This window comes from Pholis gunnellus, assembly GCF_910591455.1.
Source record: "Pholis gunnellus genome assembly, chromosome: 13".
Classification (NCBI taxonomy): domain Eukaryota; kingdom Metazoa; phylum Chordata; class Actinopteri; order Perciformes; family Pholidae; genus Pholis; species Pholis gunnellus.
In genome coordinates, this window is record NC_136540.1 from 1343759 (window position 1) to 1361361 (window position 17603).

A 17603-nucleotide genomic window follows, 5' to 3' on the forward strand; every position below is an offset into this window, starting at 1 on the left:
AATCACCACACAGAGTGCCTGTGTGCAGTCTGTGGGATGAAGAGCCGGTGTGTAGTCTGTGTACATCTTATACAGGATCAGTGCATGGGGGAAGGGGGGGTGTAGGATGAGTCCCCACTAAGATATCTGTTTCTGCCTCTAACTTAGACATTTTGTACAACAATTCCTAATCTAAATGTCTTTTGGTTACATAAATATAAATGATTCTTTTAATCTCATTTATATATTAATAGTGAAGCCCTGCAAATATATTGATTAAAAAATATGAATAAATCATTCACAAATGTATTTATAATCATACAAATATTAACAGTGCTAACATTATATTATGGTACTGCAGTTTTGAGCGTGGTTTGTGATCGAAGTAGTGTTGATGTTCAGTCTCTGTTTCATTAGAGTGTTACGTCGTCTAAATCACTTTTGATTTCAGAAATAACTGGTTGTTCTTGAGCAATATTATACAAGACAATATGAGACATTATGGTTAAAAATACAATAAAACATAAAAAAGTTCATTTAAACCGACGAACACTAACAACCCACGTCAGTGCTGTCTGGGTCTGTTTGTAAAAACATGTTGACTCTGTGGCTACGGCCTTGATATACAGGCTTCAGGTTTATTATCCTCGATGGGAAAATTAATACAGACGAAACACTCACTCACACACCCACTTGTGTTTGGAAAGCTAACACGTGACAGGTCAACATTCAACATGAAATGTTTTATTGTCTTTGTAATGTTTAACCTGAGACTAACAAAAATGTTGCTTTGAGAACTGACATTGCAGCTTTTTTGTCATTTGTTTACTCTTTATAGCCTCCATGTTTGTATCCCTGGCAACTATGGCTGGCAGTCCTTGGTGCAAAGTACTACTCGAGAAAAAAATCTCCAGTTTAACTTTTTGCTTTGGCATGCATGTTTATTGAAGTTGCCTCCAAGGCGCGGCTTGCACAGCAGTTGAGGGGAGGGCAAACCACTATCTTATTTTCCGGTGGAGTAGAAAAACTAGTAAACACAATAAACACAGTGGAGGGGACGGTTAGGATTCTGAGACCATGAAGGATTATGATGACTCTGTAGCTTTTCTGGGCCAGTGGGGACGTTTCCAGCAGGTTGTCTTCTTCCTGCTCTCTGCCAGCATCTTGCCCAATGGATACGGTGCTTTCTCTGTTGTCTTCTTGGCTGACACTCCCAGCCACCACTGCCTGGTTCCTGAGGTCAACCTGACCCAAGATTGGCTTCATGCAATCATCCCGATGGAGGTAATTTAGTTTTTGATCACAGCTCCTTGAAAAAAAAAAAGGGGAGAGTATTGCAGTTGTGCTTTAAGTTTCAAGTATTCAACAATTCCAAAAGCGAGAGGCAGAAAAAGAAAAGTCTCACTGCAAAGTATTTTATACAATATTGCTAAAAACATATATTATGTATTTGCTGTGATGTTTTTAAGCTAATTATCTAATAGAGCAATAGTTTATGATGAACTTTTTCATGCACAAAATGTAAATTAAATCTTTCTTTATGTATATAGATTATCAGCGTCAAACATTCTTCACTGATTTGGGAACTTTAGAACTTTTGACATAATTGTTATTATATTACAATACTTTGATGATCAAATGTGTAGCTTTGAAGTTGATGTATTCTTCTGCAGCTGCTGTATAAAGTTGAAGAAATAAAGCGGTCCGGCTACAGTTCAGGGTGTTATGTGAAATGTTACGAATGACACTAACGTAGTTTGTGTCATTGTGACTGTGAGGTGGTGAATGGGAAACAGCAGCTGAGCAGATGCAGCAGGTTCAGGCTGGATGTGGTCAGAAATCTCTCTGCTCAGGGATTCATTCCTGGGAGGGACGTCAACATCACTGACCTGGAGCAGGAGGGATGTGTGGACGGGTGGAGCTACAGCAGAGACATCTACCAGTCCACCATCGTCTCTGAGGTGAGTCATACTGAATATGACACTACAGTTCAGTAACTGAACTATAATAAATCAATAAACCTCAATGGAACACATACACTGTATGTTTACTTAGGAAGGAAATGTTTGATTGATTTTTCTATTTATGCATGGATTCTCCAGTTTGACCTGGTGTGCCGAGACCAGTGGAAGCAGCCGTTCACCTCAACAATGTTCTTCCTGGGAGTTCTTGTTGGATCCTTCTTCTCAGGACAGCTCTCAGACAGGTACTGAATACACCATCTCATAATGAAATTATATACACACCATATTCATAAAACCTTTTTATTCTTCCTAAAAATGTCCTTGCTTGACTTTTGCCAAACGAAAAAAAAAAGGAATCTTTAGCAACCTGTACTGTAAACAATTAAACAAAATCTTTTAATTTACTGTTATTTCGTTGTTTGATTTCTCATTCTAGGTTTGGAAGAAAGCCTGTTTTCTTTGCCACCATGGCAGTTCAGACAATTTTTACTTTTGTTCAAATCTTTTCACCTTCATGGATGGTGTTCATCATCCTCCTCTTCATCAGTGGTTTGGGACAGATCTCCAACTATGTATCTGCTTTTGTGCTGGGTAATGTGAACATTTCGTGCTTTACAACAACAAATAATACTCTTCTCTAGTCAGTGATGTTGATACTTATATTGTGTGTACTGTGCAAGTTGTTTCACTTGTTACTAATAACTTGACTTATTTACCCGCCCTTTTGTCATGCATTTCTCTCTCTTTCAGGCAATGAGATCTTGACTGGAAATGTACGGGTCCTGTTCTCCTCACTGGGTGTGTGTCTGGGTTTTGCCATTGGCTACATGATGCTGCCTCTTTTTGCTTACTTTTTAAGGGACTGGAAATCTCTCCTGTTGGCTATCTCTCTGCCTGGCCTGCTCTACATCCCACTCTGGTGGTAGGTTGTACTCATGACGAGAAAATGTTTTCATCCATCTATTTACTTCCCCTTATCCAGGGCTGGTTGGCATTGGCAGATGGCTAAGCAAGATATTTCAGATACCCCTCACCTCAGTAACGTTGTCCAGCTCTTCCTGAGGAATCTTTAGGGGTTCCAAGGCCCGATGAGATGTATAATCCCTCCAGCATGTTTATGGTCTTCTACCAGTTGGACATTCCCAGAAAACCTCCAAAGGCAAGTGCCCTGATGGCATCCTGATCAGATGCCCGAATGCTCTTAATGATGCGAAGGCGAAACGGCTCATTGAGATCTTTCCTAATGTCTGAACCCCTCTTGCTATCTCAGAAGTTGAGGCAAACCACCCTATGGAGGAAAGCAGTGGTGGGCCGTCAGGGCCTGCAAAGCCTTCTATGCTGGCCTAAACAGAATCACAAAGTTATAGCTATTGTATCATTTTATATGTTTTCTTAAATACACTACATGTATTATAATTTATAAAAATATTTTTCCCATTATCTTATTTTCTCATTGCACAGCTACTGTGCTCCTCAGTTGCTCTGCTTCCAGGGCAGCTTGTTTTAAGTAGAGCTTTTATCCAATCAAATCTCACCTGTGTCTCTAGGTAGAAGAGAGGCCCGAGGCCTGCAGACTCACAAGTGAATCCCTTTGCAGTTTAAGTGAATGGGGACGATATTGTTGATTGTCATAGTGTTCAACCAATCAGATCTTTAGTTTGACATGTTGGGCGTATTCTTTGGCATGCCAGAGCGGCTAGCTGGCCTACAACTATGTCAGCATTACGTGCAGCTCAGTTTGCAGGTGCAGCTCTGCAGTGGGGTGCAGTGTGCGCTGTGATTGGTCAGTGGGCAAGCATGTGACTATTGTGAAACGAAACTTAACTCGCCAGCAGAACTTAGTTGGAGGAGTAAGAGTTCAAATTGAAAGAAATGGATGAAATTATGAAAATTGTAGGATTTTGCTTGGTGTAGTTTATTTATTTTTTTACCTAGCTTTGTTTTGCCATCATTGTAAAGAGAGTTTCCCATTAACGCCTTTCTCAAGAAAGGACATTTCAGGAAAAGCTGGACATCGTAAGAAATGGTCAGTCCACGCCACAGCTGGCAGCCCTGACCCAGCCAGGAAAATGATTTATATGAATGGTATTTCTTGCTGACAGCGTCGGAGAAGCGTTGCACATTTTATGGCTGGGTTTGGAGCTATGCTACACTAACCTGAGGACACCATAGCATTTGAAAACTTTTGGAGAGACTCGAGTGGATCTACAACTCAACGAACACTTTCGCAGGGAAACAGCTCCACAACCGCGGCCCGGTGTGCGGTCTGCACCGGCCGGTGGGGCGCCCCGGCGGAGGTGGGATCCCGGCTCCGCTGCGAACCTGACGCAGCAGACCAGCGAAATACAACTGGGGAGGCTCGACTGTCATCACTGGCGTCCATGAATCGAGAAGGACTTCTCACTGGAACTAAAACGATGTACTGGGATTAAACTCTTTAAGGTTCAGTACGTGACAAACTGCATTTGTTTTTTTACATAGTAACGTTACTACTGTTCATTTGTCTATCGTGTTGATTTTATGAATAGTATTTGAATGGCTCGTGCTCTTATGTGGTGGAATGCGTGGATCCGCTTTAGGTTTGCTGGATTGATGTGTCATAATGAGGTTATTAGGAGGTAATTCAACTGTAGTAGGACAGCACAGAAGGCCCAGGTATAAAATGCACGGCCCGCCACTGGAGGAAAGTAATTTCAGCTGCAATTTTAGTCTTTCGGTCACTTGAAAGGTTGTATCATAGATCAACTAGTAAATTGGAAGCTTTGCCTTCCAGCTCAGCTCATCCACACATTTGGGTTTACCAGGTCCATCCGCCAGCCTACCCTGCCATCAGTTAACATCTCTGCCCGATTGTCCAAAATATATGGCCTCACATTTGATGATACGACCTCACCGACTATCCCTGCGGGTGATGGAACCACAGTAACTTATATTACGTCATGATTTTGCTCTTGTCAGGAGATGAAAGTAACAATTTGGCTTTTTTACAAGAGAAATATCCTAACTTGTAATCACCCATATTTTAAGCCCCTCTGATCCAGCCTGACCATTTTGGTTTCTTTGTTGAATACTGAGGCAGGTTCATCCCAGAGTCTCCTCGTTGGTTGCTCTCTCAGGGAAGAGTGGAGGAGGCTGAGACCACAGTGAGAAAGGCTGCTAAAATGAACAAAGTCGAGGCTCCACAGGTCATCTTTGAAGATTACAGCGTACATGTAAGTCTGCCCTGACTTTAATCTTGTAGGACTAGACACAGGAGACAATGTGTGTGCTTGAGGAGACACATTGTTAGTACAATTCATCCCATAGGAAGCAATGTACGTGCCAAATTTCATGACACATTTTCCAGCAGTTGTTGAGATATTTAATCCTGGACCAAAGTGGTGGAATGATGTGCCAAACTGCTGGTGAGACTGAGGTTTTGTATCTTGCAGGCTGATGCAACAAAGACACACCCTAAGGAACAGCACAATGTCTTCAGCCTGCTGAGGACAAAAAACATCAGAAACTTGACAGTAATTCTGTGCCTGTTGTGGTGAGTGTATTTTATAACCTTTGCTCATTTACAGCACTGGTATTACTTGGTTTTGTCCTCCTTCAGTTTTCTTTCTCTTTGTTTTGTTTGTTAATTTTAAGTCTAATGGTCTTGGTCTGCTACTGGAGCTATTGTATGGCATGTGTCAAATGCTGTTTCTGTGCAGATTTCCTTTGACAGCTCTCTGTTGTCTGTATCTCTGTCTCTCCAGGTTCACTCTGAGTACCGGATACTATGGCCTGTCCCTGAACACATCCCAACTTCATGCTAACCCCTACATCAGCTGCTTCCTCTCAGCAGTTGTAGAGGTACCAGCATACACTTCCAGCTGGCTGGCGCTGCAATACGTTCCACGACGGCTGTCTGTCTTTTGTATTTTGCTCATTGGAGGAGTGTCGCTGTACTTCATTCAACTGGTGCCTGAAAGTAAGCAGTGACATGACGTGGTGCATCACGGTATTATTATAGTTCCAAGCAAGGCCTTAAACAAGTATTCAACAGATTACGCATTGCACTCCTATAACAGAATAAAAAAACACAGGACATGATGTTTGACTGTCCCTTGTGCCAAGGTGGTGAGCACTTCCAGGAAATTAACCTTGTTTTAAGTGGTTGACGATCGACAAGTGGGGTTTTTTAGGTTGTAGAATTTTGGGACAGTTGGGCCCAGAACACATCGTTAGTAATGTTCCCTTGTGTCATTGGGTGTTTCAGCCTTTCAACACTATACACCCTCCCCAAGGGCGACCAGTTGCAGGATGATCAGCCCTCAGCCTCTGTGCCATGTCCAATTGTCTCGAAATTGACAACATTGAGAATGGTAGACGACTGAATGGTTAACAGGTGGGAATTCTCAAGTGGGTTATGCTGACATAGTTGGAGCCCAGCATGGGTCATTCCGCTTGATCCAAATCCACTGGCTGCTTCTTTCAGCCGCCTCTGAGACTGCCCTGATGGTCTGCCGCAGAGCCTGACCGTGGCTTCCCAGCTCTTTCAACAGTCTGATGGTCGAAGAAGCCACAAATCCTCTGAATCCCACTTCCACTGGAAAGAGTTTAGTGTTCCAGCCGCGCTGCTTTGCTTCTGTGCAAGCTCTTTTGTTGCTTCCATTTCCCATAGTTCCCTCCAGCTGATCATTCTCCTCTCCACACCTTCCCACCGCATCCATTGTCCCTGTTTCGCTAGAGAGACAGCCTTCGCTCTTCTTGCGACTTCCTCCAGTCGGCGCACCTCCTCGACCACCAATGTTCTCTGTTCTGAACTTTCGCCAAGTTGGTTCACTTGCCTTCAGGCAAGAATGAAGATAAAAATGCAGCACAGCAAGAGATATCTTTTTTTTTTGTTCAATGCATTTATCTTACTTCTCAAAATCTGGACTTTCTTAGACAAACTCTTCTTTCCTTTCAGGTTTATCAGAACTGTCTGTTGCTCTGGAGATGCTGGGTAAATTTGTCATTACCATCGGTACATCCCTGATGTTTGCCTACACAGCAGAGCTTTACCCAACAGCGCTCAGGAACACAGCGACAGGGACGTGCAGTGCTGTTGCCAGAGTGGGCAGTGCCATTGCACCTTTTTTGTTCCAGCTAAGTAAGTAAACTGGTCTCTTATCGTAATTACTCAGTAATTATTCAATTTGTTTAACCTGAATTATCATTTGAAGTTACTGTGAGGAACTTTTAACCGGTTATGAAACTGTCTCAAATTAATACTGAATCCTCTCTCTGACCTTCATAGTTTGGCTATTTCTCTATAGTTATTCTTAATGCTCGTCATCGGTGCCACCGGGTCAGTTTCCGTGCAAAATGCAAAGATGAAACCATGCAGGTTCACCAGAAACTCATCAGTTCAGACTTAGTAAATTAAGAGTTTTTTTAAAGGGACTCTGGTGCTTGGAAACACCACCACTTTTGTTCACAGGGACCAACAAAATCAACACAAAATGAAAGTTCCTTGTTGAAGCTTCAAACAGATAAGCATCCGATTTGACCTTTTGGTTTGGATGCTATACACACTGATTCATTCACATACAGTAAATATATATATAAACACTGACCAAAGACTTCCTTCATCCAAATGTCCTCTTCTCCTTGTACAGGTGTATACTTTAAGTACCTGCCTTATATTGTAATGGGGACTCTGGCTGTTGTGTCTGCCTTTGCTACTCTCCTCCTGCCAGAGAGTTTTGGACGACCTCTACCTCAAACTATTCAACAGATGCATAAGAGAGAAAGGTGGGTTCCTTAAGGAATACATACGTCTTTGTATACAATACACTTATATAGACTACAGACAAAAGTAGCTCTCCAGCTAACATTGAGGTGGAAACTGAAATGTTAATTAATGTGCACTGTCCTGGTAAATGAATAAATAAATGAACATTAAATACAATATAGCAGACATTCACCACGATGGAAACAACTGCCAAGTTTTGCCAACAAAAACAAACAATTTCGGATTGCAGCTTTTTTAATATATATTTTTCTGTATTCTGAAAACCACATGATGGTTTGTTCATTTGTCTTTTGTCACTACAGCATAAAGTGCCCTTTCATCACAAGAAGAGAACATTCAAAACCTCCGGTGCTTTTCGAAAGTCGACTCTGATTGTTGAGTTAATCATAACTATCGGGCTATTACCTCTAGTTGCTCTAGCATCGTTCCTACTGTACAAGTGGATTTAATCACATTACATGACCAAGAAATGAAATTAAAAGAACTAAAACTTGAGTCAAACATTTTGGAGTAAATCAAATTGTGCTTGCAGTCTGTGAATGTTATCTCAGATCACACATATGTAAATAAGATATTAATTATGAACTGAAATATGAGTGTTAAATATGATGTAAAAATTACAACAGAACACCCTAAACCTGGCTACTGGTTCTGATTAAATTATTATCAGAATATAAGAAACTGTGATTTATGTTTATCTGCTGTTTTTTTTAATTACACACACTTTCATCTTTTACATCTGTGACCATCAGTATCATGTGAATATGGTAAGAATTGCATTGTTGCAGAGCATATTTAGTGCAGACAATTGTACTTTTCATTTGACAGTATTTTAATGAAATCATTACTCCAGTTTCGTAGAGATATTTTAAGACACACATTATATTGCTTCTGTATCTGTCATGTTCCTTGGTCCTGTTGCAGCCGCATACAAATCCAGAAAAAAAGAATCCTCTTCAGTTATTTCTGACGAGTGTCTATTTACCAAAAACATGGACGTGAAGGTTGTCCAGTTATTCGTCTCAAGCCGGATATCGGTGTGGCTCCTTGTTCAAAGGACAACTGAAGACTTCCTGTCAGCAGCGTTTTCCTTTTCTTCTCTGTGTGTGAGTGTATACGGTGTCTTCTGACAACATCTAGAGTAAAAAAACAGTTACAGTAATGATTAACAGGCATATGACAATGCGGACAGGAAGTGAATTATTTGAAATAATGCATCAGATTCCGTGTCTACATTTAAATATCTATTAAAGTGGCAGTGTACATATTTATTGAATTAATGAACTAATGCTCAGCTTTCACTACAAACGTCACACAGTTTTGCTCAGATTGTCCTGGGTCACTGTGCCTGTTTTCTGAAATGGTATGTTTAAATATGCTAATGAGGCAATATCTAATGATAAGGTTTGGTGAATTTAGGAGAAATCTACAGATGCAAATAGACAAAGTAGTAAAATAAACACCTAAATGTTTCTTTGGGATGTTTTCTTTCCGCTAGGCTGATAGAAAACATGTTATTGAAGCTAAATAGCACAAAATCTCACAATTGATCAATGAATGAAAAATCCTCCTTACTAAAACCAAAGTGGAAAAAACAGCAGTTTGTTCAGTTGTGTTTCTTATAGTGTGTTGTTTGGCTTTAACTGGTTACACTATGTGTCACTTATGGAGCAACGTTTCATCTTTTTAAGGCCAGTTGAACTGGACTGGAAAACGGTCAAAGGGAGAAATGTTTTCGTGCTTGCATGTGAACATACAGTTCATCATTTTGAATCTCGCAATTCTGCGACAAATTAACCAGATTCGGGTATGAGAGTATTTTGTAAAAAAAAATGTAAAAGAAGGTCTTAGTATTTGTCTTGTCCTGCGTTACATTTATTGTTACTTTTGTCTAAAGCAACATAAAAATTATGTTTTTCTGTTAATTGAAAAAATGTAAAACTAAAGTGATAAAAAATATAACTAAGATCATTCTTAATGACAGAAGGAAATAAAAATGAAACGTTAAATCGACATAGAAATTGAGAGCTGTATGAAAACAAACTAATGACCAATCTGACTCAAACAAGGCTGGTCTCAGGGAGTCGTATGGCTGTCTCACCCGGGGAAGTGTTGCATGTGAGCAATGGTGTCGGGCAGCGGCATTCCATAGCTCTCAGGCAGCAGGAGACTCAGCAACCCTGACAGAGCTGTAATGCTTCCCATAAGGATGTAAGGCAGTGAAATGGAATAGCTTCCTGTGGCAACACATAAAAGACGGAGACGGTGAAAAACAACCGAGGCCAGAGTGGTTCTGAACAAAAAGACAAAAGGTGGAAAGCACTTCGATGTGGCTGCATCAGTAGTTTGAATCCGATCCACTAAATCTTAAAAGAAACAGAGCGGTCTATTGTGTTTTTGTTCCGTTGACTTTTGTTCTTGTTGTTTTGTTTCTGTAGAGGCACCAGCTTCTTGTTAGCCTTCTTGTTTCTGTCAGTTGGGAAAGAAACAGCTGTTCTTTACAGTTCATCCAAATAATTCCTTTGACTGGAAAATTAAAGCGCCTCCAATTCAGAATAAAAAAGCCCTTATCAACCAAACGGGACATGAAGATTAGAGCATCCTTACTTAAGTAAATGAAGTACGGGGCAAGGATGCTGCCTATTCTGGAAGCCATGGAGCAGGCGCCCACCGCCGTGTTCCTCACGACGGTTGGGTAGAGTTCAGCTGTGTATGCGTACACTATCGTAAACGCCGTCGTCACGGCAAACTTCCCCATCATCTCGAGCGTTATGGCGAGATAAATCAGGTCTAGAAGGGATAAAGTTACATTATTAGACGTTATATATGTAGTTCGTGAGATGGTCACAAAATATCTATCTATTGGTTTTGTGTACAGGAACATGAATTGTACGATTTTTTGTGTCCCTCGTTACCACGGGATAGTTAGGTTTAGGCACGAAACCGCATACTTAGGTTAAGAAAAAACATCATGGTTGGCCTTAAAATAACTATGTACGCTTAGATTGAGGCAACAAAACCACGAAAAGTTAGGTTTCAGCAACAAAACTACTACCATGAAACCACGAAACCTGGATCTAGTTAAACATCCTGTTTGTTTGACCCAATATCGTCTTTTTGGATATTATAAAGTACTTCAGTCTGACTGTTGCTTAGTCACGTGGATGCATTTAATTTGTCTGTCCACCGCGAATAAGGCTCCTAATTGACCTTCCATTGGTATTATTTTCCTCCTGAGCAACACAAAAAAATGACAAATTGTGTTCCTGTACACGAAAACCAATAGATTGCATTTCGTGACTATATACAGTACAAACAAACAAACGAAAGAATGTCCACTTTAATCACATTGCCAATTAAGGTGTCATACTTGCTGGTATGAGCTTTATGAAGAGTAGAAACAATCCTCCCATGAAGAGTGTTGAGAAAAGACTCAGTCGTCTGGAACACCAGCGAAACATCGCCCATGACAGAGTGTAGGCTGGCATCTCAACCACCGCCGACAGGAAAGAGTTGAAGTATGCGTTACCGTGAAGGTTCGCCGTGTTCAGGGAAAGAGCAAAGTAAGCGATGGACACGGTGTTCCTGTGGGGACAGAAGTTGTTTATTATCCTGTTTCTTATCTAGAAACTGTCAAACGTTGACTTTCACACCTGCGCCAGACTGGAAAATACCTTGGAAAATGTCCCACTTGGTATCTTACCACAATTCTAGAAGATAGTTTTTTTTTAAACTCTCTAATATCGTTACCAGTATCGTCCAGGCTGTAATTCAAAATATACATTTTTGTCCCTTCATCCCGTTCACATTTTGTATCACTTGTTTATAAGTGTGGCCACTATTAGCCGTGTTAACATATTGTATTTGTAAGAAATGCATGCATTCATTTTCCTTATTTCACGTTCAAGCAGATTTTTGCAACATTTTCTTGGATTGTCCAGTTCCTACATTTTCAATATTCTACAGCTCCACAAGATAACAATGAACAAATGATCACAAAAGTTAAGTAGCGCCAACATATATACAAACCTATACAAATACACTATACAGCAATATAATTGCCATTAAAAGAAACGAGAGCTTTGAGCTTTCATCCACAAAAAACACTGTCTTGCAAATTATTAGTTAGAGGTTACTCCATCTTGGCAATCTCTCCGTCAGCTGCCATCCAGTTCACTCTTAAACGTAAAAATGAGCAGTGAACCCTAAAAGGGGCCCTATGACCTCAAAGTAAATGTCATGAGAAAAAGATGTACAATAAGAAGCCGGTATTACCTCAGCCATGGGTTAACGGTTTACATATAAGGGTTTTAGGGTTAACCATGTCTTTCCTCGAGCTAAACTCACACTGAGTTTAATCCTGACTATTCTAGTACGATACCTGGGTATCGGTTGAGACAGAGTACTGATCCGATAATGAATTAATAAGCTAACTCACACAGATGCTGCCCTTATTGAACGCTTCCGTGAGATTCTTAGCTGGGATCAGAGAGAGCCAGAGCTCAAGATCGGGGACATATGTACGGCGGCGACATGTCCATTCATACGGTTCTATCTCTTGGAAATGTGGCTCCTTTTCTGTGCTCACTGGAATGACACAGTACTGGTGACAAGGGTGTGGTTTGGGTCGGTTGTGTTGAACCTCTACAGGAAGGTTACAATATTGTAACCCTAGTTCTATAATGACAGGCGGAGCCCTCTACAGAGGGGGCCCTGCCGCTCCTTCGCCGCTCGCTGAAGAGGACGAACGATACGAGCAGCAATATGTGCTGCCTTATATACTTTGAGATCTGCACATATCCGGGTAGGCACGTCCTGAATGGCCGGCTACACTTAAGCACGTTTTCAGCAGGCGAATGCATGCTCGTGATTGGAGGAGAGTATTACCCATAGAGTCCAGTAGAGGGCTCCGCCTATGCTTATAGAACTATCGGGTTACAACATCTTAGCCTTGACGCAATGCTGCAGAAGACAGTTGTTGTCCCGTAAGAAGCACTAAAAACCCAATTTATGCTAACTGCCCAGCACAAACAGCCACAGTTAGGCACTAGCTTGAGAACATAGTTGAGCATTTAGCAGCTAAAGCGCCATATATTTCCCTGAGGACTTGCGGACAGTGGACTTGCATTCATCAGGTCGCCAGAAATACGACTCTAAATGAAAGCTTATGTTGCTAAGTGCTACGCAGCTGCATGTATCAGCTTGAAAGGTGATATGTTGTCTTTTCCTAACCCCAACCTGCCAAACAAATCTGTTATTGTAGGTTTAAGACATGTAACAGTATGTACTGTATTAACGCAAGTGAAACATTATCAGAAAAACGTTTTCTGACCGTACGAAGTCCTTCAACTGTGGAAAGAATTACATGCAGCTTGGAGTTTATCCACCTGCTAATGATCAGTGAACAACTTTTTTTTTCTCTGCAAGACTAAATGGAACTGTTTAGAAATCAAAGATAATCAAACTGAATTTGCACAGGAAGAATACAGGGCACACTGTGCAGTTATAAAACCTGATTTTGATCTTAGTCGCAGGCTTCACAGCACCTGACAGGTCATTATTTGTTGTTAGTGAAATGGACTGACATGTGGTCGAGGTGATGCATGAACAGAGACTGCGTGTGTTCATTATATGTCCACTTGTGTGTGTGTGTGTGTGTGTGTGTGCTTAGGTGTGTGTATTTGTGCTTGCGGGGGGGGGGTCACTGTGCTGAATGTGGAGGTCAGACGGGACAGCAGGGACTCACCAGACCAGCCACAGCGTGAGAGAGATCCAGCGGATGTTTCGAGAACGAAGCAGGTCACAGATGTTGTGGGCCTTTCTCATGTCACATTGAAGTTCTTTCTGTGGGGCAGCAGAGCCCGAGCAACAACAAACACTTAGCAGGCAGAGCCATCAGCCTAGAAATAATTTCATCAGAGAGACGACTTTGTGAATGCATGGCCACTTGCTGAGGGATCACATGCATGTGCGCACGTGTTCACACATGTAGTACCACGACGTCTGGCTTAATGGAGGCAAAAGTTCACTGTGCAATGAGAAGCTGAGGGGGGGGGGGGGGGGGGGACATTCTTGTAGTAATTAGGAAAAGATGTAGAGCAAACACTGTGTGCACTGGTTAATAAACTTCCAGCTTGGCATCTGGTCACCATTCTAGAACCAATCAAAGGGGATTCGTACGAAGAGTTCAATTTTTAAAACGGTATCAGCCTCACAAATCCAGTGTCGTCCAGGCTGTTATTTGTCTCTTCATTCCGTTCACATTTTGTATCGCTTGTTTATTAGTGCTGCTACTATTGGCAGCGTTATCATATTGTATTTTTAAGATACTCATGCATTGGTGTGCATTGTGCCTGCTTTCACATTCAAGCGCATTTTTGCAATTTTCTTGGATGGTCCAGTTCGTACATTTTCAATACTATACTATACTATACTATACTATACTATAACTGCCATTAAAAGAAACAAGAGCATTGAGCTTTCATTCACAAAAACACTGTCTTGCGGTTTAAAGTTTTGTATTTCTGCAAATTATTAGTTAGAGGTTAAATCTTGGGAAGTCTCTGTCAGCTGCCATCCAGTTCACTCCTGAACATAGACATGATGTCACGCTGACCAGTGAACCCTTAAAGGTGCCAAAATATTTGAAATTAAATGTGACGAGAAAAAGATTTACAAAAAGAAAACCGGTATTACTGAAACCACTGGTTTGTGGTTTACATATAAGGGTTTTAAGGTTAACCCAGTCTTTTCTTTAGCCAAATTCATTGTCATGGTCGTTCCCCACTGACTTGTGTTGAAGCCTGACTATTCTAGTACAGTGCAGAAATGCACCGATCCGACGTTTTCAGTCCCAATATACGGATACCTGGGCTTTCCTAACTTTGCAAAACAAAATGCAACAAATAAATAAAAAGTTATGATGTTGATTACTGCAATGCAATAACCTTAAATGACTAGAAGTACTGCCTCGCTTTTGTATGCCTCTGCCATCCATGTCCGTCCAAAATGTCATCACCCCATCATTTTATCTTATAAAATCGTCATAATTAGGATATAAATTCTTGAGTTATGGCCAAAAATGTGTTTTGTGAGGTCTAGATGACTTTTGACCCTTCAAATTCCAAGCAGTCCACCCTTGAGTCCAGGCGTTCCTGAGATATCGGGTTCAAGATAAGGGACCAGAAGGACGGACAGACTGACAAGCAGAAAACACGATACCTTTCTTTTATATTATCAAGCTACATTGGCCAGCATCTGTATTTGAATCTTGTTTTCGGACAGTTTGTAGAGTGACAGTTATAGATTTGGATTGAGCTTTGTTTGTATTGCCATAGAGCAGGAGAACTGTAAGATCTGGGCGGCCAGACATCATCTTCAAACTCAATTTCAAGAGAAGGCAAGTAACCTCAACACTTAAAGTTACTGTGAGGAACCTTTAACTGGTAATGAAACAGTCTCAATTCAATACTGGTGCCTCTATAGGACAAACATAAGTAAACCAGACCATCAGAGAGAAGATGGTCTGTTTCTATAGAGTTATTCTTAAAGCTCGTCATCGGAGCCACCGGGTCTGATTCTGGTGAAACCAGATGAACTCATGCAGGTTCACCAGAACCTCCTTCAGCTCAGACTCCAGCAGAGACCTGGTCCACCGTGGACAGACCCAGATCCTACAGCAGAGTCCGGTCCACCGTGGACAGACCCAGATCCTCCAACAGAGACCGGTCCACCGTGGACAGACCCAGATCTGGCTTCACCTGCAGCCTTGCTTGGACCTGCAGTCGGAGCTCCGGAGGGAGGAGGAGAGCTCAGCTCCCGGCGGCAGCAGCAGCTAACTCCTCCCCCTCCTCCTCCTCCTCCTCCTCCTCCTCCTCCTCCTCCTCCTCCTCCTCCTCCTCCTCCTCCTCCTCCTCCTCTTCCAGGAGCAGAGCTTCTCCTCTCTGGGAGCCAACACCGACACCACGCTGCTGGAGACCCAGGACGTATTGCTGGACCCACTGGAGGGAAGGGAGGTAACAGGAGAACCAGAACCAGGACTGAGAGGAGCAAAATGTCAGACCCTGCTGCACTAAAACTAGTGGTTTTCTAAAGGGACTCTGTTGGAAACACTTTCGTCCACAGGGAACGCCAAAATCAACACAGAATGAAAGCTCGTAGTAACTTTGTCATATATACAACGAATTCTGACAAAGAGAGGCACATTTGTCTTGCTAAATATATGTCAAAAGAATAAAATGTCATTTTTATTGTGTAAAATACGAATAATTCCATAATTACATTTTACATGAGCCACTTTTTCAGTGAGATCTCACCTGCAAAGGACCGAAGATGACCGGCGGAGGCTCGATTTTGTTCCTCTTAGCAGCATCTCTCAGTATGGCCTCGGCCTCCTCCACTCTTCCCTGGGAGAGCAGCCAGCGAGGAGACTCTGGGATGTACCTGCCTCGTTACACGACAGAGAGAGACACAGATGGAACAACGGAAAAACACACCGTAGAGTAAAGGTACTATTGATGTTTTAATAGTATCTGATTTTGAGTCCTTATAATGCTCAATCGAGTAAAACCTACCTATCAACAGCTGTAAAGCCTTCATAAAGTCGGTATGAGCTGATGCTATTGTGGTTATTAGACCACATCAATGTATATTTATTCATTCATATGAAAAAAATGCAACTAATTGTTTTATTGTTGATTAATCTGCCATTTATTTTATTTGTTTAGTCTATAAATTGCTTATAAAAATGAAAGTGGAAAATGTCCATCACAAATTTCCAACGGCCGATCCATCTTCAAGTGTTTTGTCTGACCGATAAACCAAAAAATATTCACTCTACTTTGAAAGAAGTAAAGCATATGCTTACTACCATTTGCACTCTTAAATGCCATTGGAACTATTTGTATTCAAAAACTTTTCAACCTAAATACTTGAGACCTGCTTCATGGTGATAAACAGGGACACATGTAACTTTGAATCCTGTTAAAATTAGATGAGATAATCCTTCATCAGTCTCACAGCAAGCAAATTTACGATCTGAATGATTGTTAATAACGGAGGATGATTTTATTAAAATTGCATTTGAACACAACTTGACAGCATTCATACATTTCAAGTAATCGATCTCAAAACTTTTCAGAACTTTTCAAAACACAGTAGCAAGACCGGCATGATAAATCCAGATATTTAAATGTACCAGTCTAAAGCTGACTATAGGTGCTTTAACTTAAGAAAAATGAACTTATTGTTTCGTGTTACAATCATAGTTTCTATTGGCCCAAAGCTAACGTGGGCGGGAGAAATGGACACAACGTGCTTGTTTTTATTGGTGCAAAAAGATCCCCATCTATAGATATGTACTTTTTGAATGATACACAATTTTATAATCTATAGCCAATTATTTACCGGACCCCCCTTTGAAAATCACTAATTTAAACAATCGCTTATCATATAGATTTCCATTCAGTCTATCGACTGCCTAATCAATCAAATAATTGTTTCAGCTCTAAAAAAATAGTGCAGAACAATCATTCCAGAGAGTTATTGTTGCAGGAACGATGTCGATTGATTGATAGACCTGCCTGAATCTATCAGGTTGATTGACCTGCCTGAAATAGGTACTAATCACCCGTCAGCACCGCAGAAGAAAGTAGCATTAACTAGAAATTCATTTTAAAAAAGGCCACACACACACACACCTACCTACCACCAGAGAGGCACATAGAGGAAGCCAGGCAGCGCGATGCCGAGGAGAAGCTTCCTCCAGTCTCTGAGGAAGTAAGCAAACAGCGGCAGCAGCATGTAGCCCGCTCCAAAGAAAAGACTCACACCCGCTGTGGAGAAAACCGTCCGAACACCTGGGCCCAATATCTCTGTCCCTAATGAACACAAGG

The 17603-nt window shown here is 41.4% G+C and overlaps 2 protein-coding genes across 2 annotated transcripts in view; one reads left to right on the forward strand and one right to left on the reverse strand.

Moving 5' to 3' along the window:
* LOC306705357 (organic cation/carnitine transporter 2-like) overlaps positions 1-17603 on the reverse strand; it is a gene marked incomplete at its 5' end in the record, with an annotated part of 41287 nt that overhangs the window by 21428 nt on the left and 2256 nt on the right. Inside the window, 6 exons of the mRNA XM_079172091.1 lie at positions 9812-9947; positions 10318-10500; positions 11081-11295; positions 13457-13554; positions 16026-16152; positions 17417-17588. Coding sequence (XP_079028217.1) covers positions 9812-9947; positions 10318-10500; positions 11081-11295; positions 13457-13554; positions 16026-16152; positions 17417-17588 — 931 coding nt within the window. The remainder of the gene's footprint in view (positions 1-9811; positions 9948-10317; positions 10501-11080; positions 11296-13456; positions 13555-16025; positions 16153-17416; positions 17589-17603) is intronic.
* LOC306705354 (organic cation/carnitine transporter 2-like) lies at positions 1025-8372 on the forward strand. Its single transcript, XM_079172088.1, has 11 exons — positions 1025-1263; positions 1758-1940; positions 2082-2185; positions 2380-2534; positions 2694-2865; positions 5023-5155; positions 5375-5475; positions 5687-5901; positions 6883-7065; positions 7574-7709; positions 8013-8372. Exons 1-11 carry the CDS (start codon positions 1057-1059, stop codon positions 8080-8082), a joined length of 1659 nt encoding a protein of 552 aa, XP_079028214.1. The 5' UTR covers positions 1025-1056; the 3' UTR covers positions 8083-8372.